This window comes from Anomalospiza imberbis, chromosome 2, assembly GCF_031753505.1.
Source record: "Anomalospiza imberbis isolate Cuckoo-Finch-1a 21T00152 chromosome 2, ASM3175350v1, whole genome shotgun sequence".
Lineage (NCBI taxonomy): Eukaryota > Metazoa > Chordata > Aves > Passeriformes > Viduidae > Anomalospiza > Anomalospiza imberbis.
In genome coordinates this window covers 87381670-87406596 of record NC_089682.1, presented here as the reverse complement: position 1 = coordinate 87406596, position 24927 = coordinate 87381670, and the positions used below count along the sequence as shown (strand labels likewise).

Genomic DNA, 24927 nt, shown 5'->3' with positions numbered 1-24927 from the left:
TCAGGCAATCACTTTGAAACATTTAATCATCAGAAAAGTGTTTAAAAGTAAGAAAGATGTTTCACATCAAAATCTTAGTTTGTATTCTCATTTTCATTCTTTATAATTACATTTTACAAGCTTGTTTTTGAAATATAATAATAATGCTTCCAGTAATTGCATCTACTAATTAAATAATACAAAAAAAGAATTTGATGGTACTTCAGCACTGCTGGCAACTTCATACAACTGAGATCAGTGTCTGAAGGCTTATTGCAAATTTCCTCACTGTGCCACATGGGTTTGAATCATACACCTAACCACAGGTGTGACAGAACAGAAACATGAAGAAGCAGGTGAGGAAGCAGGTGTCAGACTGACAGGTATGTGGCTGGAAACTACAGTACATGGAACTAAGATGCAAAGTACTACTGAAACTGCCAAAAAAAAAAAAAAAAGCCTGAAGAGTATCCACCCAAGCAGTGAGGCTCAAAGAAATGAAAATGGTTCAAAGCAGTAATGACAGCAGACACTGAAATCCCATTTCCCATCAAAGAAAAAGCCTCTAACCATTTTCTATAGTTCAGACTACTGTTTACATATACTTTTGTAAATTAAAGGCAAAACAGCACCAATATTGTGACAATATAGAGATACTTACCTTTTAGTATCCTACTATTTTAAAAGCTTAGCAACAAGACTACTGCCATGCTGAAGCATTATCTGAACTTCATGGAAACAGCTTCAAATTAAATATCTTTTCACAAGGACATTTTAGTTATTCTTACATTGTGGCTTTCACATTTTAGAAACATACAGGCTTCATACAAGGTTAACATGGACTACTCTTTTTCATACGTAGATAACACAGAAAAAAAAGCTGAAACCTTGGTGAAATTTCCCCCATTTGACTCCTAAGGTACTCTCTCCTTCACAATAATATTCCAGCACTACCAAGAAGAGGAAGCAAAAAAAAAAAAAAAAAAATTCAAACAGCATTTCCATACCTGCAAAAGTTTGTCATAACGATCTGCAGACATGAGAAAACGACCATCTTCAAGCTGCATTTCCCTATTCTCCAGCAAATTGTTTAACACTGGCAGGACATTCCGCTCAGCCTTCTCCAAGCCTTCCAGAACAAGGATTCTGCCTTCAGTAGCTGCACGAACTGCACACTTAATAAAAAAAAATAAAGCCCCCCAACATTTAATAGAAATGTTAATAGAAATAAACTTTGCATAATTAATTCAAACAATTCTTCTGTTGAAAAAGAACCTGCAAGTTCTTCCAAGAACTTTCCCAAAAGAACATTTATTTCTGCAAAAATCAACATGACTCAATGCAGCCATTAACTTGATAATCCTTTGAAAACTTAGGGTTAGAAAATGGTTTCTTTTCTACTTTATTGGTTGTTTGCATATGGCTGCTTCTTAATGTGGAACCAAAATGTAAAACTAACCTCTGGTGCTGATGATTTTGTGTAACTCAAGTTCATCAAGTACACTTGATATCTAATATTCATAATTACTCCCCAGTAAAAACTCTGAAATACAATGCATTCTTGTCTTCTTCTGATTTGCAGAAATTTAAGCTGATAATAATGTGGCAGGTTTGGGCACAGGCAATATTTAGAGGCACCAGTCTTTCTTTGCATTCCTATCACATTTAAACACAATTTCAGACACAAGCACAGTTGCAAAGGGAGAACAAATGAAATCTTTTCCCAGCATGTCTCCTATAAACTCCTACAGAAGAACCTGTCATATAATGCTAGATGAAAATCGCTGATGAATACAATAGATGCCAAAAAATAGGTCAGACAGAAAGAAGGAAGATATGAAAAAGAATAATGAAGCACCAGAATACAAAAATAACCCACCAAAAATTACATATGAAAGCAGACATATAAAAGACAAATGCGTATGGATAAAGTAGGAACAAAGATGAGTTCAGCACAACAAATTAATTGCTGCATGGGTTTAAAGCACACAACTGACTCAGACACCCATCTGAGGAGACACAGAAGACACCTGCCCTGGTTTCGGAGAGGAGTCGGAGCTCAGAGCCACATGAACATGGCCAGGCTGCTGTTCTACACCATACAGGTCATCATGAGGTGTGGCCTCAGGGGAAGCAAAGGGTGAGCACAAACCACGGGTGGGACACTGTCTCCACTCTCAGGACCAGCCATGGTGACCCTGCCCTCCCCTTCCCACTGTTCAGGAGAGTGTGGCTCTGGGTGATGAAAGCAGCTGAGCCCAGTGGAGCCTGGCAAAGCAGTCTGGAAGTGGAGCTGGCACAGAGACAAATCTCAGCAGAGCCAGCGCAGCATGGTGCCGGTGCGGGAAGTGGCCGTGGGGAACGAAGTGGCAGCAAAACCAGGATGAGAGGAGCTCAGCCCAAACCAAGCCTCAGAGGCAGGGACTGGTCAAAAGCAGCAGCGCCACATAGAACAGAGTCCCAGCAGAGCTGTCCAGAAACAAGTGGCATGGTGCAATGTGACTGGTTTTCAGGGGTTGTCCATCACTGCTTTTCATTGTCTCAGAGCTAGGGATGGGAAGCACTGACTGGAAGCACCCACCATCTTGTCTTTGTCTGGGGAAGCCAGAACTAAGCTGAAGTAGTGAGTACATTTTCTTTTTTTTTTTTTTTTTTTTGGTATACTTTTGTTGCTAATACTGTTGCTTTTACTATGCATTTCTTATTCCATTGCTGTTTGCTTTCAGTAAATTGCTATCTCACCCCACATCTTGGACTTTGTTCCTCTCTCATCAGAGGGGGAAGGAGGAAAGGGGAGAGGTTTATTTGCAGTTTAATTTCTGTCTGGTGTTAAACCACCACAACACTAAACAAGAAGACTAATCAAGATGCTTCTGTGCAATTTAGAAGCATAACTTAAAACTGGCATATTAGCCATGGAGTAAACTTTTCACATCACTATTAAGATGGAAACAATTCCAAATTATCAATGTATCTAATCTGGACCCAGGCAAACAATACTGAAAAAAAGCACTTGAAAATCCTTGTACAGATCACCAGATCGACTTCCCTTCTTAAAAAGACAACACTTTTATATTTAGCCTCATAATCAGTATCAGAGGAACCTGGAATAAGCCCATTAAACAAGGACTAAACTTCAAATTATTTCTCTTCCACTGAACCACTAATTCTTCAAAAAAAGCAATTTTTTTCTTCATTGAGGACATCATACCCTACCTAACAGGCAACATAAAATACCTCTCTCCTCATCCCATAAAATGTGTACAAAGAACAAATTTTCTACCAACATTCTTCTGTAGGAAGGTCATTAGTTGTGTCAAAAATCTGCTCCAACCTGCTTGAATAGAAAACCTGAGTCTCCACCAGACAGTCCAGTACCTGGCATGAACAAAATGCTATTCTGTCTAAATGCAGCTTGGAGACATAACCAGAACTTGTTTTAACAAACAATTTATTTGCCAAGCTGGTCGGATTCTGCATATTATAAGTCTATGAAGACTTTATGACTGATTTTTACTAGACAGAGGAAAATACACATTCTGTTCATATGGTTTCAAAATATTTTGAGTATCCATAGAATCTTGTTGACTCATGTGGAGACACACGCACACTATGGATGTGTTGAAGTAACAGGCTTCCAGTACTAACAAAAACCTCTCTCTTGAACTGGTATATGAAGAAAATCTGCTGTAGGGGTAGACAGCAAATATAAGGAAGTATACAAAAAATCATTAATTTCAACAAAAAATGATCTCCATTAACAATGCAATCCTGAGAAGCAGCTTACTATATACACTGTGCTGACTGCTGATCATCAGCTTACAGGATCAAAATTTAAAAAGTACACAACTTGGAACTGTTTGAAATTTTTATTCAGAAGTCTATTTCTCAGGAAAATAAAATTTCAAATCATCTTTGCCTACCTATATGCACATTTTACAATCAGATTCAGGAAAGGTTGAATGCACAACCATGTTTTTTTATTTCATAATCAAAGACACCTCATGACATTGATACCACCACCACCACCCTGGGCACTAATTTACTCAGATGTGCTTTTTTCCATCTTCAAAGCATAGCTGAATACTGGAAATTGTTCTCTAGAATACAATGAAGTAAGCGCACGCTTCATCTGCCTCTAATGTTCTTATGTTAAGTAGCATAAAGTCTGCTCTTAAGACCAGAAGAGCTGAAACATCTCTCTCTGAATTATACTGTTTCTGCATTCTGGTTGGTAATGAGTAGTAATTTTTTTCCAATAAGCTAGGCATTCTACAAGGCATCCTCTGAAAACATCAGTTTTAGCTGTGCATTGATGGATTGGTATGGAAGCTAAAACGCATTTAAAAAATCAGAGGAAGCAAAGTAAGTTTGCAATCTGTCACTGAAAATTATTTTAAAAAACGTTTCCAAGAAACAAATCTTCATAATTCTATAATGAGAACCCAGAGAGAGTTGCACTGACCCCCTCTCTCATTAGTTTGGTTCAGTGTAAATGTCTAACATTAACCACAAATTTGACGGGGAGGGCTTTATACCATGCAACCTTGTCACTAAATCCGAGATTAAACATATTAATTCTTGTTAAAAGGTCAAGAAGGATTTGTTAAAAGTTCACTTTCAGATTTATTGTCACTGCAGCAAAGGGACTATTTTGCCCATCAGAGGACAGATGCTGCTGCCTCCCACCTGTGCTGCCAGAGCTCTGGAAGGCTGGTAACCTGGATACCTGCTCCAGAAAATACCTGCAGCTACCAGAGGCTGGGAGCAGAAATGCTTCACACAACACTGCTCTCATTGTAGTGGCTTTATGCAACAAATACATTAGGCAGAATGCTTACAATAGTTTCACAATGCACCTACAAAAAATTATCTTTAAAGGCAAAAACACTTTAGGAACAAGACAGCCCTAGGCAGCCTTTCATTGACTTTCCTGCTGCTGAATCATAGCAAGCAGTGCAAAATAGGACAAATGCAGGAAGCTGTAAACCCTATTTTTTACAAAAATCACAGTGTATAAACATATGGATGAAGTTATATAGTTTCAGAACAGGAAGGACAGAAAAAAGCTCACCACAATGCACACACTGAAATGCAAAAACATCGGAGAAAGAAGACATTTTTACATAGCCTACCAAAATAGTTTGTAAAGCCACTGAAGTTTTAACAGTATAGTTTTCACATACCAGAACTGAAGTGGTAGCTCTTTTCTCTCAGGAAAATGCTTATTGCACACCAGAACATTCTGGTTGTCCTGAAATCCATGAGGAAGGCTGTGGCATGTGCCCATGGGGGGGACAGTGTGGGAATGCCATGGGAAACTACAGTTGTTTAGCATAAGGCATTTCCACAGAGTCCTCTGCCCCCCAGTGCAAATGAGCACATGCCCATCACCTGTCAGTTTGTGGTTGTCATCTCCCCAAGTTCTGGAAAATTCCCCGTTCTTGTTGCTCCTAATGGTTCCCTCTGTAAACCACTCCTTCCCTTTTCCCTCATTGGCCCAGTTTATGTTACCCCATCCCTGTCTCCCCCTTAAACCCTCTTCCCATTTGTACTCTAGTCACTCCTTCCCGCTCCATTTATATACTCTGGCCACTCCTTCCCCAGTGGCCCTCAAAGTCTGCCTCTCCCGAGTGTGGTTGTCTCTCTGCTCCTATTTCTGCCTCCCTACTCCTTTGATCAATCCTCAATAAACCCGCTCGGATTCCAGCAGCTCAAGAGTCCTTCCGTCTTCCTGGTGGGGATTTTAATTACGCTATCCAGGCACCCATTGACCAGCCAACTGAGGGTCACCCGGTGGGACTCGGTCCGGGGTAGCCCATAGAAGGTCCTTGGGGAACTCCCAAAGGACTTTTTTCAAATCTGGGCATAATTCAGAATATGATGGACCAACTACATTCAGAATTGTTTTATAATTAAAAGGCTGGAAATTGCTCAACAGTAATCAATAACTGTGTCTTTTACAGGAGCTACCTCAAGGTACATTTTAGGGTTTTGTTACATGATGACTTGCTCCACTCTGAAAACTGGATCCCTGTAATGACATCTCAAGCACAGCAACCATAAGAATGTAGAAAAACAACAGTACAAGTATCTCAGTGAGCATGAGAACTAATGAGGTAAGGATCCTCCACATCTGCAGCCTACGTTTCAGATGTCCCTTCCAATGGAATATCATGTTCCCACCACCCACACAATATCCCACACAAACTCATCCACCCAATTCTTTCCACTCATTTCTGTATCTCATAAACATCACAACAATATAATGTCCAGATGTCACTTATGATGAAAAGAGATCCTGAACAACCATCTGGTAAAGACAACACAAAACCTGGGCTGGTTTTGAGCTAACAAAATGGTGACTGGCTGCAGCAGGCTGACAAAACGTGAACTATTAAATATGTGGTACAGTCTGTCTTCCATAGATGAGAGGTTTGAGTCCCTGTAACCTACCATGCTAAGAAATATCACAAAACTCAGAGGAAACTGATATCTTCTAAATTCATTTCCATGAGTCAAATACAATTAATCCAACCTTTAAAATTTAAATTTTTAAAACTACCCAACAAGTAAAAGAAAACAGGAAAAGAAATGACAGAGAAGCAGAATGGAATATTAGGAGCTTTTACTGTCTCCTACTGGGGAAACTACTTTGTTAGACTTTCAAGATACGTGTAAAAGACATGTCTAATGGTGTGTCTCTACCAAAGACTATATTGCAAGGTACTTTAAGGCCTCATAATTCCCTAGCTATTGTTTTTCCCCATGAGTTGAGCAAACTAGAAACCTGTTGAGCCACACTAAAACAGATGACTACTTACTGGACTGGAGTAATAGAATCTTACAATCACAAATTTGCTCTGACTTTTCTTACAGACAGATGTCACATCTGCCAATTTCCAGTCACCTGGGACTTCCACAGTTGATAAGGACTGCCAGTAAATGACTGAATATCAGAATAGGCTTTCTCCAAAGTAGAAATATGAGCAAAAACTGCACAGTAAGATAAAGGCCTACTAAAGCCACATTCAGCCACTTTAAAAGCTAAAATGTCACATTTCAATGAAAACTTAGTACTATCTTTTTCCTTTGAATATTTTGAAAATCTTATGCTAGTTGTTTAAAATAAAACATACTTAATTAAAAAGTTATGAATGTATAATGCCATTCCAAGATGAGATGACAAACAGGCCTATCATTCATCAAAAAAGTGTATTCTATTTTCTCCCTCTGAAATGGAGCAGGGTGTTACATCTTCACTATTCAGCCTATCTCCCCACTGAGTTAATCAAGTGTTTTCTGGGTAGGCTTTATAGCTATTTTTCTCCTGTGAGTTTAGCAAAATTACAGAGCAGATATTGTTATCCACTCCTTTTTTAATTTAAATATCCACAGAAGACAGAAAAATTGCAGTATACCGGAGTACTGTCAGCTAGGCTAGCTAGTGTCCAAAGACGGAATCCAGCAGTCTGCAGCAGTTAGTGTTTCAGTGAGGATGAATGGCCTGAACTGGTGAGCATCTATTTAATGATGCTATACCATGGCACAGAATGACAAGTAGCTAAAGGAATAAACTCCTGAATTTATTCGATTTTGAATCAGAAAACTTGGCTAGAAAAGTTTACCCTAGGAAGTGAATCAACATATGATGAGAGCATAAATACGTAAATGTGACAAGAAGTGGAATGGTCCTTCATTTCAGTCATTGATTTTTGTTTCCCCAGTCACTGATTTCACCTTCCTCCACACAATTTTATTTTCCATTTTTGAAGTACCACATGTCAAGTGATCCAATTTTACTTCCATTACCCCTTACCCTAACATGATAGTCAGGCGTTTTTGCAACAGTGCATGCAAACTGTATTTACAAGAAATTACATCCCTGCCTTGGCAGGGTCCAACTATTTTAGCTGTTTTACACCACGCATCTTAGTATGAGAGCACAGTTACATCAGCTACGCAAAACATTTTGCCTCGTGGCCAGAAACCAGGCCTAGCAGAAGGCAAACTGAGGTTCTTAATAGATTTATTAGTTAAAAAAAAAAAAAATCTACAAAGAAATAAACCTAGGCAAGGTTTATCTTCTGTACAGGAATAAGGGAGGAGGACAATTAAAATTTTTCTTCCTGATGAACAACAAAATAAAAAGAAAATTAAATACTTAACAGATATCTAAAAATTATGACGTTAATTATCACTCTTAAATCACTTTGACTCAGAGCACCATCCATCAAGTCCATATTGCCTATAGATATTATGATCCCACATATTACAAAGTATTGCTCCTTTCCCCATAGTAGAAAAAAACAGCTGAAAAGGAAGTGGAATATATGTGTAACAGATACAAACATAAGAAAAAAGTATCTCACACTTCTTATAAGGAATTATAAATACACGATCCTAATTTTCCTCATATTACATCACAGACATTCATCTATATGCCTTGTACATCAAAACAAGATACTAGAGTCTGAACTGCTAGACTAACAAATCTAGTTGAATGCTGACACTTTAAGAAACATGAAGTATTGCAAATGATCATACCAAAATCACTTCTACAAGTTAAAAGGCTACCATACAGAGCTCTCTAACATGCATTTTTCTTTTAGATAAAATATATATTATGTCAACATCAACAAAGATTAATTTCATCCAAATACTGTTGATTTCTACCTAATATTTCCCTCTGTCTCCAATGTAGGAGAAACTAAGAAAATTAATAGGAACGTTCACACTTTTGGAGTGCATTGCTTGTCTCTTTTTTCTTCAGATTTCACTATCTTACTCCTTGTTCTAGGTATGCACAGATACTGCAGTGTTAGCCAGTCCATGAAATTATACTTTGCAACAATGTGGTTGTGGCTAACTTCCCAGCAGATCATAAACCCACTGTCACCTCCAAGGCAGTAAGTTACTAAATCACAGAATCACACAGTTTTCACTCACTGGTTAATTTTTCTTAAAAGATGAATCATTCTTACATATCTCTTTAAGAAAATAGGGAAAGTTTTTTATCTGTATACACAAACATACATACATATGTGCATACAGACACACTCTCAAATATTACAGTCTCACTCTCCAATATGATTATAATTTCATTCAATTAATCTCACATCTTATTTTATAATTCCCTTTCTAATCTGCTTTGATTAAAAGAAGCCAGACTCCAGACTGTGTAGTGCTACTCCAGGGGATTTCATGTTACGTTCATTTTACAGGCAGTATAGTTTAAGTTGTCATTTGTGTCACTCTGGGTGTTTAAATTGTTTACTACATGAAGTGTTTCAAGCCATGTCAGAAGATTATTCTTCTGGTATCTTGACAATCAATTTTACATTTTGCCATTGTATAATTTAGGATGCTGGTGCAGTTAGGGATGTAAAAGTATTGTATTAAAAGGAGTATGTTCACATAGTTCAAAGACACTGCAAAACAGAGTCTAATTTTGTACATTTAATGTAAATGCTGTAAGATAAAGGGTAAACAAAAATGGGAAATCTGGACAAAGTGGTTTGCAACACAATCCTGGAGCAACACACCTCTCAAGCACTAACAAAGTGGATTAGCTGCTCTCCCAAATTCACCTGCTACATTAAAAAAAAGTAGGATTTCCTTAGATGTAATAATTATTAATGTAAGAGGCTGTAGTAATGAGAATTTAAACCAGAGATGTGACTTATGTAGCTGTACACACAAAACAAAAAGTAAAACTACATAGAAATGGGGAAAAAAGATTAAAAAAAAATCAAACCTAATTCCCTAATTTTTGGAAATACAATAGGCTATTAGAATCGTCTTACTGGTTCAATGAAGTTGACAGATTAACTGTCAAGAGTTATAGAAGCAGAAAACCACTTTGCAAGACAAGTCTTCTATCAATAAAAGTAAAATCGGAAGGTACCATTTGAATACTTATGTATATAAAGTAATTCTAATTACTTGATATACAATATAATTAACCCATGCAAGAAATTAGAGAATAAAGCCAACAGGTTACTTAATTAGCTCAGTAACAGCAATAATGACAATTTTGAGGCTTTTAACAGTGAATTAACAGCTGTAAGCCAAAATTAATGGCCCAAAGTAAGGACAAGCAAACAGAATTTTCTGCTGTCAGTACATGAATTAAAACAAATAAATCACCATTACTGCATCGCAATTTCTTTATTTTACATTATTTTAATTGGAAATGAATTTGACAATTCAATGTTTACCTTTATTTTAATTATCTATTAATTTATTTTAATTATCTATTAATTAAACCTTTATTAATTATCTATTTCTGAGGTATAAACCCCTTTTTTTCAGCCTTCAACAGATATCTCTTCTAACCACCTAACTCCAACTCTCCCACTTGATTCACTCTAGTACTAAAAAATGCTGATATGCAAGATTATTTGATATGCTGTCCTTTCAATATATATTTCAATATGGAATTTCAACAACTACTTCCAAATGACTGCCTCTCAAATATATTTTAATTAAGTATCTGCAATCATATTCTGTAGCTTCATTTAAAATATAGCAGATGTTTTGAAACCTCTGAGATAATAATTTACAGCATTTAATCTGTCACTAGTAAATGTGGCATATGTGTGTGTTTATCAACAACTACAACATCTTAACAGTCACTCAGAGATAACTTTGCAAACCTTTCTGTGCCTGCAAACCCGATGAGCCACTAAATTAAAGTTCTTTCTGGTCACAAGATGCCAAGCTTGTTATAGTATATCATTATTCAAAGTGTAAAATAACTACATTACTATATTATGACTTGCTTACAAAGAGCCTCATGTATCTTAAACAACAGATAAGTTTTATTGAACCTGTAGAATTCAGACACAGGATGTCCTGGAAACCAGACCTGCAAGCTCTGCTGTCTTCTCTTGGGTGACATGAAGAGCAAGCATGAGATTCTACAGGAAAGGAAATGGTACAACAATCTGAAAAGCAGAGTCTACTATCCTCAGTCCCTCACATGAATTCACTTTCTCTTTGTCTCAGCTATGCCAACTGGAGCAATCCAAGCTCTTTAGGGAATATTTTGTTAGAGCTTCCTACTGATACCTTTCTCAGTTAATGGTTTGTAGTTTAAAGAAGAGTAGTGTCTGGCTTCTGTAATGCTCTTAGTACAGCATCTGCAAATCTCAAAATCATTAAATTAACTCATTGAAATTCAGGCACCAGTGTAATCTATAAAACTTTATAGCTCAATAATAGAATGGAATAACTAGAGATATGATAGTTCTAAAGTATGTACCACATTTTATTCCTCTAACTAAAATGCAGGATGAGAAAACTTCAGCTGGAACATCACTATCTATGAGATTAATCCTTCATATTTCCAGTATTTTAGAAGTGTTCATCTAAATACCAAGTATTTATTTTTCCTAAGTTCCATTCATAACATACATGGTTATAAACATACATACATTGGTTATAAATACAATGAGTAAAATGGGAGCTCAGGAAAGATGCAACAAATTCCGACAGATTTTAGTACTTTGGTATCTTGCTAAAGTGAAGTCTTGGTCTGAAGTACTGCTGTACTGGATTCTGGCAAAAACCTTTCAACTGAAAATTTCTAACTTACTGAGGAAGGTGGTCATCTTAGACCTTGATCTTAAGAAGTAAATCTTCCCAGAGTGTCCATGCTGGAGTGAGATGACTCAAAATAGATTATCCGAAGTGAGGCTGCCTCACAGGGTGATCAAGGTCTACAGACAAACATGGCAGTGACAGACCATCTCACATCTTGGTGAGCTTCTTACAGGCTTCGACACAGTGGCTCTTACAAATGTTAGTTAATTAATGCTATTACACCATGGGTCAATTACCTTGACTATCCTGTACCAAGTGTGAGGATAAGGCTACCCATAACAGCAGACAAGTGTGGAGCTGACATGAGTCCATGAGTTAAACCCACAACCTACACAAGTGCTCTTATACTCTGGTAAATGAGAAGACATTTACAGCACTAATACATAGTACAGTGCTTCAAATTATCTCATATTGTGCATTTCCAGGTAAGCATGAAATAATTTGAAGTCCTAGAAGTAACTGAAATAAAATATATTTCGATTAATTGTTAATTCTTCATTCTGAGGATCTTCCACTGCTCAAAGCCATTTATTGTGGTTTCAGGAAAATCTACTTAGAGGTTTCTTGAAAGTTTGGGAGCTGAAGAAGAGATCATTGGGAATTTAAGAAAAAAAAAAAGAAAGGAAAATGCTTCTTTAAAAAAGAGAACAAAGCTTTCTCGTTTTCTGTCACGGAACACCTGCATAATGGTGATATCATTAACCTGTATCGCATCACCAACCAAAAACTCTTTAAGTTCATACTACATCACAGGAACTCACCCGTCCTAACTAACCAGAAAACTAACTTCCATAAAAATTTTAGGTATCTAGGAAAACAAACATTTCACATGAAGTGTGTATTTTACCTGCATAATCAGAAAGGAAACATGCCCCTGATAACTTACGAAGAGAAATCTTACCTAACCCAAGTCAGTCCATGGCTGTGCCAAATCAGCTACTGGGCTGGGGCAATAGGGAGGGCAGGAGAGTTTAAATCATTATTTTATTCCAGATCAGCAGTGAGGTTTCAAATCAAATCTCCCAATTGTCTCCCTTTACTGTGCTTGGATCTCACAACACAGAGTAGTCATAAAACACACGTACTAGATGCTTTTACAATTAAACTAGATCAGAAGATTCATTTCAGGAATACACCTAATGTGATGCAAATGTTGAGGAAGAGACACAGCAAGGGTAGTGCTTATCTAACTTGCACAGAATGGACCTTACTCTTACCAAAAATGGTCTGTCTAAATCAACCCTGTAGTCCTCTTAAAAGACAGAGTAATCTTAGATTTGGGTAAAGATAACATTTATGATAATCATGAGATTATTGTGCAAGAAACTTTCTACTTGGATTAGAAACATGTCAATCCACATACTGATTTTTCATAAGATAAACCATGACTTCCTTCAAACCACTTGTGAATAATTACTAGGTGGTGTGTGACTGCAACTTGCCTGGTCAAGATAAAAAGCACTGCCATCTCGGATCTCTCGTCGCTGTTTGAGGTCAGTTTCTGTGGTGTCCCTCGACAATGCAATATATTCAACCTCCCGCTTTGTCAGCTCCTGAGGACAACAGCCTAAAGTTATTGCAAAAATAACACTATAACCCAAGTGACTGAACTTTAAGAATACACCTAATGGTATAATTGTACAAAAAAGCTCTAGGCAGCAGCACAGTGATCTGAAATAACTCTGAACAAAATCTAATATCTCTTATTTTTAAAATGTTAACAGTGTGTTCTGCCTCAAACAAAATTGTTTGAATTTCTGCTCAATAAGCTTTTATTTTCCCCAAACCTATTCTAGAAGAGCTATATACTCTTTCCACTGATTATCTGTAACATCCTGTAGATTAATCTTCTGGTTCCAGACTCTGAAAAACAGCCAGCATCTACAAATCACAAATAAAAATCAGAAGTTTTCTGTAAAAGATTCAAATGTTCAACTCTCACAGTTCAGTAACACTTCTAGTATGATGCAGTTGTGATTATTACCTGCACATGCTCTACCAGTATGCTGATGAACTATATTACTCTTATCCTCTCTTCCTTGGCTGTCATGAGATGCACTCTGCATCTGTAAAACTATAGGCTATTTAAAAAAGGAGAACCCTTGGGTATTGTTTTTCTTATTTTGATTCAATATGAGATATACTTAGAATTTTCTGTCTTAAAGGAATAAAAACAATTCTCCCATGTATTTATAACAGATATTTCTGGTACTTCCGTATTTGGGTTATCATGCGTTCTGCTAATGAAATACTCTTAGCCCTTATTCTTCAATTCAAGGTGTCATTGATTTAACAGACCTCTCTTAACAGACAGCTTTCAACTACAGTTGTATGAAAAAATAAAGCAAAGATATACAACTATTTTCTTTCTACTTTTGCAGTGTCTATTGGGTTACAAAGCCACCAATTCCTTCATGTTGCAGGTAGATAGAGTTGCACTTTCTTTTCATTAAAGGGGAAAAAAAAGAGTTGCTTTCAACATTCCTGTGTAGGAATGCATAGTAGCTTTCAGCAACAGCAAATAGAAGCTTTCCAGGCTTATATATTTTCATTAAAGACACCACAGCATGTATCAGCTCACATGGAAAGACCAGTGTTCACATAATTTTTTGGTTTGGCATTGAATCAGTAAGCTGCAGCCTTTCTAATAGATCTCAAGTGCATACAGTCTGTGGCATAAATAACAAGACACATTCTATATCCTATGCCTGGATATCAGGTGTTTTTCCAAGTCCTCTTTTTAGGTTATACCAAACTCTAATCATTTATTTTAAGGACTGCATCAAACTATCAAGTAGCACATCTGGTTTGCTGAATTAAAAAATCTTTTCTCTGCTTTACAAAGTTCAGAGTCTTGTAGCTTTCTCCTCTATGCTTTACCTCAGGGAGCTAGCCTTTGAATTAGTATCTTTTGATTTTTAAAGCAATGTCTGATCTTTCTGACAACTTTTTATACACCTCCATTTGTGATCCCACTGCTCAACCAGATTCCAGATACAGCTCATGGCAGACCTGGTCCTACCCACATCACTTTTTGGGGCAGACATCCCCCTCCTCCTGATCATTTAAGGGCACTGACTTTTTAAATGTAAAATTTTGTACATAGTGCTGCCATGGTTCATGCAGATGGCTGTAGGCACGTCCTTCCCACATTCCAAGAGAGGATCATACACGCATCTACTCTTTCTAAACACTCAGAATAACTGTTCCCAAATGTTACTCAGAACACTTCTCTCCCAAATCCTTTCCTTCACTTCTTTTTTGATGTAATGAAGCAAAAACGATTTGTTGTGTGTAGCACAAAGCAGATATCTTAATCTTCTAACATACATAATGCCAAGAACAAACTGTTTCTCCATTTGCGACAGCATATGGTAACACAGTTTTCCCACTCTATTTTTTTTCCTGGAGTTTAAGCAGAAAAACATTTATTAAAATGCCTGCACTTTCTATTTGTCTATAACAAAAACTGAGCTTTGGAAAGCACATTTATGAAAAAACTTATTTACTTCCTAAGTAGTTTGCTCTAAGATTTTCTACCTTTTACCACTTGTCTAGTATAAGAATGACTGACATTAATAATGATGTCTCCAACACATTTAAACCAACATACTCACCAGATACTGCATGGCAATAGATCTCCGGAGAGGACCAGGAGGCCCAATAAGAAAGACATCTTGGCCAAGAAGATCTTTCTGCATTATCCATCTTAAATGGTGGACTACAGACTGGGCCAGAGACTCTGTCACTTTGAAACACAAAGATAAGAACACATTATTAAATTTTGAAGTGTTAGATAATTGGCCAACACTTTCTTTGGGCTTATCTCCAAAATTAAAATACACAAAGCTGTATTGCCCTAATCTGGACAGCTGAAAAGCAGAGAATTCCACACAGGGTTTATATTACACCACTTAACTTACATATAAAAGTTGATACATCTATCTTACCCATTGCTTTTTTCTCTGCACAACTCCATCCTTCAAAAAAACAACAAACATAAACCAGAAAGAAAAGTTGCGGATTTGTATTTCACATTAAACTCATCGACATAAAGATTTTTTTTTTATTACTCAAAGTTGAGTGGACTCCCCAGCATCAGTTAATATAATATAAATACATTATACATTCACACAATATATTTACAAAATATAATTTGTAAAATATTTATCCAGCCTATGTCCCACTGCTTCTGTGAATTGTGAAGCTCAAATAAACCCAAAAAACTCCAATTGCACCAGACTAAGATTAGTGTTCAGGGACAAAATTAATTTGTTACTTTTTTAAAAGACAACTGCATTCTTGTTTATATTTTGACACAATAAACCACAGAATTAAATTATCAAGGAAACCCAAACTTTGGCCCATCACTACATTTATACCATACAGCTTCCAAAATCACAATTGAAAAAAACCAAATCAAAGCAGATCTATTTACTCCTATTAAGAAATATCATATGCATTAATTTTAAAAGCAATAACCTGATGATAATTAAACTAAAACTTTTACCACATGCATACAAATGCTGGCAGCACTGGAAAGCATCATGCAGAAACCGCACACTGAAGGAGCCATACGTCACACTCATTGCCATACATCATCCTATCCCCAGAAAAGTCCTTCACATACTCCCCCAGCAAAGCCTGGCTCTTTCTCAGCCACAAGCAAAAAGCACTAGTGCAGGAGGAGAAGGGGAACATAAGCAAGTCGGGGAGGGGGGCAATTTACGTATGCATGTGTGTGTATGGCTGCTTTCAGAACTGTCTGACAAGACCAATGATGAGGTTTGAAGACGGAGGCTCAAGGGCAGTGACTGGGATCTGGGATGCTGAAGTGCAGTAAGAAAGGAGCAAGAGGCCATGAAATCTCCAAACTAATTCTTGGTTATCCGCCTTTTTTCAGTGTGATTACTGGGTGCAATTAGAAGCCAATATTTACAAAAACAAACCCTGTTGTTACATCTGATACAGGGGAACCAGTATGTGCAGGGTAGAGTTAAGGATGGCAGGCAATAGAGCCACTCAGTTCTGAAGGAGTTCAGTTCACTGCTGAACCTTTGCAAACCACAATTAATATCTATTTTTGTAAGACCATAGAAACAGCATTAAATGAGTGTGTAAGAATCAAGTAAGATTCTTCAAGCACAAGAGAGATTAAAGAAAATTTTAACAAAAACTAACTGTAGGTTTTGGTCTTTGGTCTGGCACTCAGGGAATCCATTTGAAATCATTTACTTCCAGAGAAATTTACAATATCCTTACTACCAACGTGAACAGAAATAGCATACACATGCAGGTGAGCAACATACGCATTAGGATTATCAGATTATTTGTAAACAAACATTTCGGGTTTGCCTTATTTTCTAGTTTTGTTTTCTGAACAACTGTCATTAGTGTGTCCAGGATTAGCTTTCATATACGGTGCGGTGAGATCATATGAATGTAAAATGGTTTCTTCTTCCTTGCTGAAGTACTGTATTCCAAAAGCAATGCATGTTGTACCACACACAGCTGGGCAAGCGCAAATCTATTCCTCACAGGGAAATAGGCGTGTCCCTTTCTACAAGATTTTCAAGGAAATTAGGGAAGTTCCTACTAGATATATTCTTTGGGAAATAAAGGGTAATACATCACACCAGAATAACTGCTGTGTCCAAACTTTGCTACTGCACAGGTATGGAAATTCGAAAAGCACTACACAAAGAAGAAGTATAATCTTGAAGGTACAATTAAAATTTTAGGACAGATGTCACATTCATTATTACTTCTACCTGGATGAAGCCAATGTACCTCTAGTGTATTTCTACAATAGCTGGTCTCAAAAGAAGAAAAATACTTTGCTTGCAGTGGAAAAAGAAGCTTGGAACTCTTTCATGTCAAAATTTATGCACTAGAAGCACAGCAAAACCAGCTTTGACACAGCCTGACTACAAATACCTCTGGCATAATTCTCATTAATATGTGTAGCTATCTTTTTCATTTTTAGGATAGTCTCAAGAAAAAACTTGGCTTACACTTCAAAACAGTACCATAAATAGCAACAGGACTTTAGAATGTTCAGCAGCACCTGCAAAAAAAAACTATCAAGTAAAAGAGAACACGAGTGTACAGAATAAAAAAAAAATGTAAAATCTTAGAACATGATCCCCATGAAAAACCTTAAGGAGTTTAAGGGCACTTATATTATCACTGTATTTAAACAGTCCAAATGTACTCTGCAATAGCAATACAAAAAAAATACAACTTACTGTCTGAGAATATCCTGATTTTTTTTGAGAAAAGGTCACAAAAGACAATTTCTTATTGATACATTTCATAGAAAAAGGCTTCCTTGCTTCCCCATTCACGTCATTCTCCTCATAAACAAATTACCACTAGATCAATTATAATAAATGTTCTCAATCACAAAGTAGCACATCAACATCTGCAAACTCACTCAAAGAAAGCCTGTTACAAACGACGCCAACAATTCCAAGCTAGCATTCCCTACAGTGAACTGTCAAGAGAGCAGCTTCCACTTGCCAGTTCCTTCAGTTCTAACATGTGATATTTGTACATTGTTCAGATACTAAACCTACTTCACCTTCCCAGTTGTCTTTTTAAAATTTAAAATTTTCTTGTACATGCAGTCTGTGCTGCAGTTTCCAAAGCACAGTATGCTTTTCAAAAGCAACCTCAGATGCACATACACAGTATCTTGAATATAATTTATATAATTTTGGACTACTTGTATTGTGTTCTCTACATTGCAAGGCTTTTAGGTTTTCTCTAATATGACTTGAAAAAACATCCTCTCTATTTAAGAAATGTGTATCAACTTTACCACAAGTACCATATAATAATTTTCTATGACATTTTTAGAAGACAAGGCAAATTCACTGAGGAAAGCATCAGCAAGTATATGCCGCCCTGTCCACTCGATGTTCACTTTGGTCTGCCCAACCAGCGATGACACAGCTGGTGGCGGGGTACACTCTCCTGTGTTCTGGCGGAATTTGGAGAGCGGCTCAGGGCCGAGCGCTCACACTGTCAGCCCTGGTTGGAGGAGCAGCTGGCGATGGCCGTGGAAGGCAAACAGGCTGACTCTCTTCTGGGGCAAAGTCCAAGGATTTATTGAAAGCTCCGAGGAGCTGCGAAACTCAGGGGAGCCAACACAGGAGAGCCCAGAAGGGCAATGTGCAACAGTTTATAAACCAGGGAGGAGACAAGGGAGGGGATCACCTCACAACCAATGAGGGATTTTAGGGGAGTGGAAGCTGGCGAGACAGATGGATACAATCCCCAGTGGGGAAGGCAGGGAGGAGGAACCCCTGGCCCTCGCCCAGTCACTCGATGCCCTTAGTGGAAGGTTCTAGATAGGTGGGATGGGGAGTCGAGTGATGGACAAGGCACCAGGGAGGGGACAGGGGAATGATTCAGCAATTCTCTGCTGATTGACGCCAGGGGAGGAGGAGGGGATTGACATATAAGGAGAAGGGCAGTTAAGGGTAAAACCATTAGGGAATATGGGGGTACAGAGGCAAACCATACAGAAAACACATGAGATACAAAAGCACAATACAACAAGTATGTTACAACAATTTCTATTAATTACCTGATGAGTCAGATAGCATCTAATGCAAATTGGGATTGCACAATCTGTTTAGGGGCACTCTGCTGATTTGCGGCAGTTAAATAGTCGGCCCTATATTCTTAATCTGCAGGATGGTGCCTAGCAAGCCTCTACACTGTGTTATCTAAGACACCATCTGGCACATGCAGGAGAGTACTTGGTGCTACAATTTGCTATTCCTGTGTATCAATGACAGACAGCAAAAGAAATTGCATTCTATTGATTCATGATAAGTGTTAAGCAGCATCTGCACCTAGCAGAATCTGCACAAACATTCAGTAAAGTGAGCAGCTGAAGCTGAACAGAGAAATCCCTAAAAAAGAAAAGTAGAAAATGTTTTAGACAGATTTTGAAGCAAATGCAGCAGCTGCTCTTGTTTGATCCACAAATCAGCTTTTGATAAAACCAAGACTGAAATGGCTGTGCTAGCCTCAGAAATAGTCCATTTCACTCAAACTTGAATTCTTGGCACACTCACTGAAGCTGTAAGATTTGTTGGAGATACCAGACATTATCTGCTGGCAAGTCCTTGTGTCCCACCTACAGAAGAAATCCCATAAATGAAGGAGATGTGTAATTCTTCCTACTGTTCAGACAGTTAGGTAAACTGATTCCCAAGAATACCTATTCCAGATATGGAACAAAATCCAGCACAACTCCTGTCCCTGTATGACTCTGGTCAATCACATAATAACCAACAGGCACTTAGAATACACCAATATACATAATTTCAACAGAATAAAAAAGACCTCTGCATACCCTGAACTTTAACCACAAGGCATGACCCAAGTCTGAAAATGGCTCCTTGTTTCAGGAGAGCTAAAAATTAATGACAGGAACAAGAAGTCCCTCCCATCTGAATACCAAGGGGTCCTGTACCTGTCCATGGCTGTCTGCAGTACATCCAACACAGGGAGCAGCAGCTGTAAAATACAGCTAAGGGAGAAGGGACAAGGAAGAGGTTTTTGTCTAAAAACATAAATACATTTCAAAAAGGGAATTTTTATTTTACTTTTTAAATGAGCTCACTAAGACTTACTTCACAGCTTGTTCAGGCTAGGGGACAATAAGGAAAGAGACTTAGTTGGCCAGGACAGGGTGAAGGAGGCAGCATGGCCAAGGTAGAGGGGGAGGCACTGCTCTGTGGTCTGCTTTTGGCTGCTGCCATTTAGCAAATAAAACATTGCTGTTCTTCCCATTTTATGCACAGAACCCAAAGAGTTTTCAGTCTCATGATGTGGTTACATCACAGACAGTTTTCACTGGAACACTATTTTTCCTCATAAACTTTTCATGGGAGCACTCTTCATTCCAAAAATTTTTGGTCTTGCGGTGCTAAGGAAACAAGTTGCATGTTTTTGCAGGGGTTTAGAAAGGGGGAAGTTACTTCTTGGATGAGACTGCAAACTCATTTATCAATTCATCTGAGTTGATTACTTCACAGGAAGGTGTTAGTTCTACACCTATAAATCATATTCTCCATGTGAACAGAAATTGAAAGATAATGTAAAGGAAACATGTAAAACCAAATAACTTTCTGGAAGAAACCCTGAATGGGATTCTGAAGACTAAGTTTCTCCCTGTGACACAAACATGGAATAAGCGAAACTATTCCTAGCTGGATGTACTACTCAGAAAAATACATAGAGCAGTTATCTATAGCCCAGACTCCAACTGGAGGGACATAGTGCATCTGCTTTTGAGCACAACAGCTCAGGCCAGCACCAAAAAGTATGAGAGAATCTAGGATAAAAACCAAGAAAAATTATCATAAGATATTTGAATTGAGTCTAGAAAAGAAATAACTGTTTTCCAATATGCAAGACAGAACCACCATGAAGAAAAAACGTTCTCTGCATCAAGGCTATGCTAGGTAGAATAAACCCCTGGCAACTAAAAGTGTGCCCAAAAAAACTTAAATGAAGAATTTCAATAAGCTTTTGTCACAAAAGAATCCTTAATTACTGGAACAAAGCGTGCAGAGAAGTTCTGAAATCTACATCATGAGCACATTTCAGTAACAAGGAGGACAAACACCTCTCAGGAGTAGTTTGGATTCAGCTGACCTAGCTTTGAAGCACAAGGAACAGTGCAGACAACTCTCTGAGCTCCATCTAGACATTCTCTGTAGGTTTCCATGTCCCCATGTATGCCTGTGCCTCACTTTCAGTACAGACGAAATAATGTAAAATGTCCAGAGCTCCACTGATAAAAAGCCCTCTGTTTCAGATTCTGGATGGGGTGGTAACACCCAAACAGCAGAATAGTTGAAAGCCTACATGAAAACTCAAACTGTTGAAATAATCACCATCTCTGACAGCAGACACCTTCCCTGAGGCTAGGAACTAAGAAATGTAATGAATGAAGTGTTCGTTAGCATCAAATTACAGTCATCGTGCAATACAACCTGTCTCTAGAAAGTGTTGCACTCTGACACGCAGATGTAAAGTTAACACAAAAAAGAATGAGCACACATTCCAGTGAAAATCTGAGCCTACTTAGAGCAAAAACTGAACATACACCAGTCCCAGCTTCAATATGTGGCACATACGATCCTGTGAGGATTACATGCACAAGCATTCTGTTTGAATTCCTCTCAATAATTACTGTTTCATATATTTCAACTGAAAAAAAAACCCCTAACAAAATTCATCACTTAATCCCTCGTACACACACATATCACTTCTGATCACACACTGGGGGTGTGCTCAGATTGAGGACATCTGGCAAAAATGACACTGTTTGAAATTAATCTTCCACAATTCAATGCAGTTGCATGTAAACTCTCTCAAATGCACTTGCACCTTCACAGAGCGGCAAAGTCCTGTTGCAAAAGAACATCCATTTTCCTGCCCTAATGAGGATTTGCCACCATTAAACAAAATGTCCTGGAAGAGCTGTGTTAGGAATCGTTTTGTCAAGATTAATAAACAGCTAAAATGTCAAGTACATTGTCATTTTCATACCATTTCCAGAAATCATTAAGGAAAACAGTACACTGCCATGAACCCCACCCCCCCACAAAAAAAGAGTGCATTCTTGCAATTCAATTTTAGATCTAAACTATCACAGAAAGTCATACAAATTTCTCCAAAGTATAAAGAAACAATCATGCTTTCAGACATGGTGAGACTTAAAATGTAGGGCTTATTTTTACTGATAAAAGAAAAAGCAGTGCAAAAATAAGTGCCCTCTTTGTAGAATGTGTCAGACACAGTTATGACAGAAATCCCATTAATAAAACTCCCCTGTGCATGACTCATTTTTACTTGTCACTTACAAAAAGAACTCAGATTTTATGTACCTTTAATTATTGTCTTCCAAGAAAAGCCATTTGTCAACAACAGCAAAACAAATTAATATTTCACATTAACACACAAAATGGAGCATTTCATAGAGAACTTGCTAGGGACCTAGCAAAAAACCTGAAAAGCAAAGGCATGGAAACATAGGACAAGCAGCAATACCTATCCTATCCATTTCTGCAAAATGTAATAAGGTGCAATAATGAATTTAAACATCAGTCTAATTTGGTACTACAAAGAAATATTTTGGTATAAATTATGTGACAAAATGACAAATGTAAAATTTTGTAGGTATTTAATACATTTACATTCTTTACTGTGTTACGATTTTTTCAGATTTTAAGGCCATTTTTGAGCCTAGAAAACAATGCTGAGTTTAGCATATGTTACAATATACCTAAAATTTGCTGCAAATTATAGATATGCGCTTTCAACGTCACCACATTTTAACAAGGCTTTTATCTGGCAGAAGAACAAAAGCAGAAACATTGTACTTCACACAAATGATAAGACAGAAAACAATATCATATGCAATACTAGTAAATGAACTGCAATTGCTTCAATTTCTTCCTGCTAGTTCTTACTCCACTACAAACATTACAATGGCAGAGACCTTCTCAGGGATATTTCCCACTTAAGCAAATTACCTAATTATTTCTAGTCTTAGTTTAAAAGAATCAGGTAAATACATTTTTAATTTAAATTTAATATTAACTACTAAAATAAATTTTCCAAATATATGATATTTTAGCTTATAAATTAGTATAAACATGCAATTACTTCCGTTTGGTTTACACCAAAATAACTCGTATCTACAGCAGTCATTCACCCAGCAAAAGAGAAGTACTCTTAAAAGAAGAAAAGAATCTGTTAAATAATGCATACAATCTCTAAATATCTCACAAGATGATAATCAACATGAAGTCAATAAAATCTACTTAACTCCACTACAGGAATATATCTTTGTTCTCCAAAGTAAGATAACCAAAGAACTTAAACACTAAGCCTTAAAAAAATTCCTAAGTTTAAATATACAAAGAAACTGCGCTCAAGTATTTGAAATAGATTTTCTGCTATGAAATACCTCAGTATTCTACCTTACTTAATTTTAACGTGTTTGATACTTAGGTTTACAAGCAAAATTTTGTACCTTAAGTAAGCCTACTTACAGTACATGACTACTGATGAACAACAGTATCCCAAGCATGACACAGGCTCCTTTCAGTCATTATTTTTTTTTTAAAGAGAGAAACTACTAATAATACATATGTTCTAATAAATGTTACTGTTAGTTGGTATCAGACTTATGTTAGTAACAATAACATTATTATTACACGGTATTAAATTTTAGCTAAGATCTCATTATTCTGAACAGTTCCATGCTTAATACTTTTTCACTATCAATTTTCAACCACTTTTTCCTTCTTATAGTCAGTAAATAGAAAAATCTCTCCTTTGATTCTACTAAATGCTTTCATAATTCTCTTACCTTCTCAGTCCAAAGAACTGAAAGAGATGCTGTTAGAGTAACTTAGAGCTAACATTTAACTTGCTGAAAAATGCAGATTGAACAAAATATGTAATAGTGAAAAAGCATTGTTAAATAGTTAAATGTGGTAAAGCATTGTTATAATTAACACATTTGGTACAGCACAGAAAATGAGACAGCAAATCAATCTACCAAAATTATAAGTGAAATGGATTAGCATAGACAACCGATGTCCTTGATGATCAAAATGAGAGAAGAAGCATACAAAAAAAGAGTGAAAAGCAAAAAATTATTATTTAAGGAGCTGTAAAAAGTAATAATACAGTGCAACACTTCTCAACTGTTTGGCTGCATTCCCAGGGAATTCACGAGGAATGGGATGTGTCATTACAGTCTAAACCAGAAATCTTTTCCTCATAGGCTACCCTAACAAGGGTAACAAGGGTAACAAGGGCTGGCACAGGGCACTGGAAATTTTTGGTACCTTACATCACCTGGTAGGAAAGCAACAGCATGATGCCTACTGAGTTATGAGATTTCATCAGCCCACAGTCTAGATGCAGATCAGTGATCTGGCCCACCAGACCACTGCAGATTTCACACCAGTCAAATAGTCAAAGCAAAAAAAATCTTCCCCTTAATACTGCCCCCTCAACAACTTGATCTAGCTGAAGATGTCCCTGCTCTTTGCAGGGGCGGTTGGACTAAATTACCTTTAAAGGTCCCCTTCCAACCGAAACTGCTCTATGTTTCTGTATTTCTGCTACAACTCGCCAAGCGAAAATATTTCAGACAAAATGTTGTGTGATAAAATAGAGGTAAGAAATAATTATCTGAATATTAACAGTCTACTATCCCAGTTATTACAAAATCAGGAATCACAGAAACACAGAATAGTTGAGGTTGGAAGGGACCTCTTGATGCCAGCTTGTCCA

General features: G+C 37.2%; 1 protein-coding gene across 1 annotated transcript in view; it reads right to left on the bottom strand.

The window, feature by feature from the left end:
• The window catches only part of VWA8 (von Willebrand factor A domain containing 8), a 183247-nt gene that overhangs the window by 143589 nt on the left and 14731 nt on the right, over positions 1-24927 (bottom strand). Inside the window, exons 3-5 of the mRNA XM_068182240.1 lie at positions 15204-15334; positions 13029-13139; positions 987-1154 (exon numbers count right to left, since the gene is read on the bottom strand). Coding sequence (XP_068038341.1) covers positions 987-1154; positions 13029-13139; positions 15204-15334 — 410 coding nt within the window. The remainder of the gene's footprint in view (positions 1-986; positions 1155-13028; positions 13140-15203; positions 15335-24927) is intronic.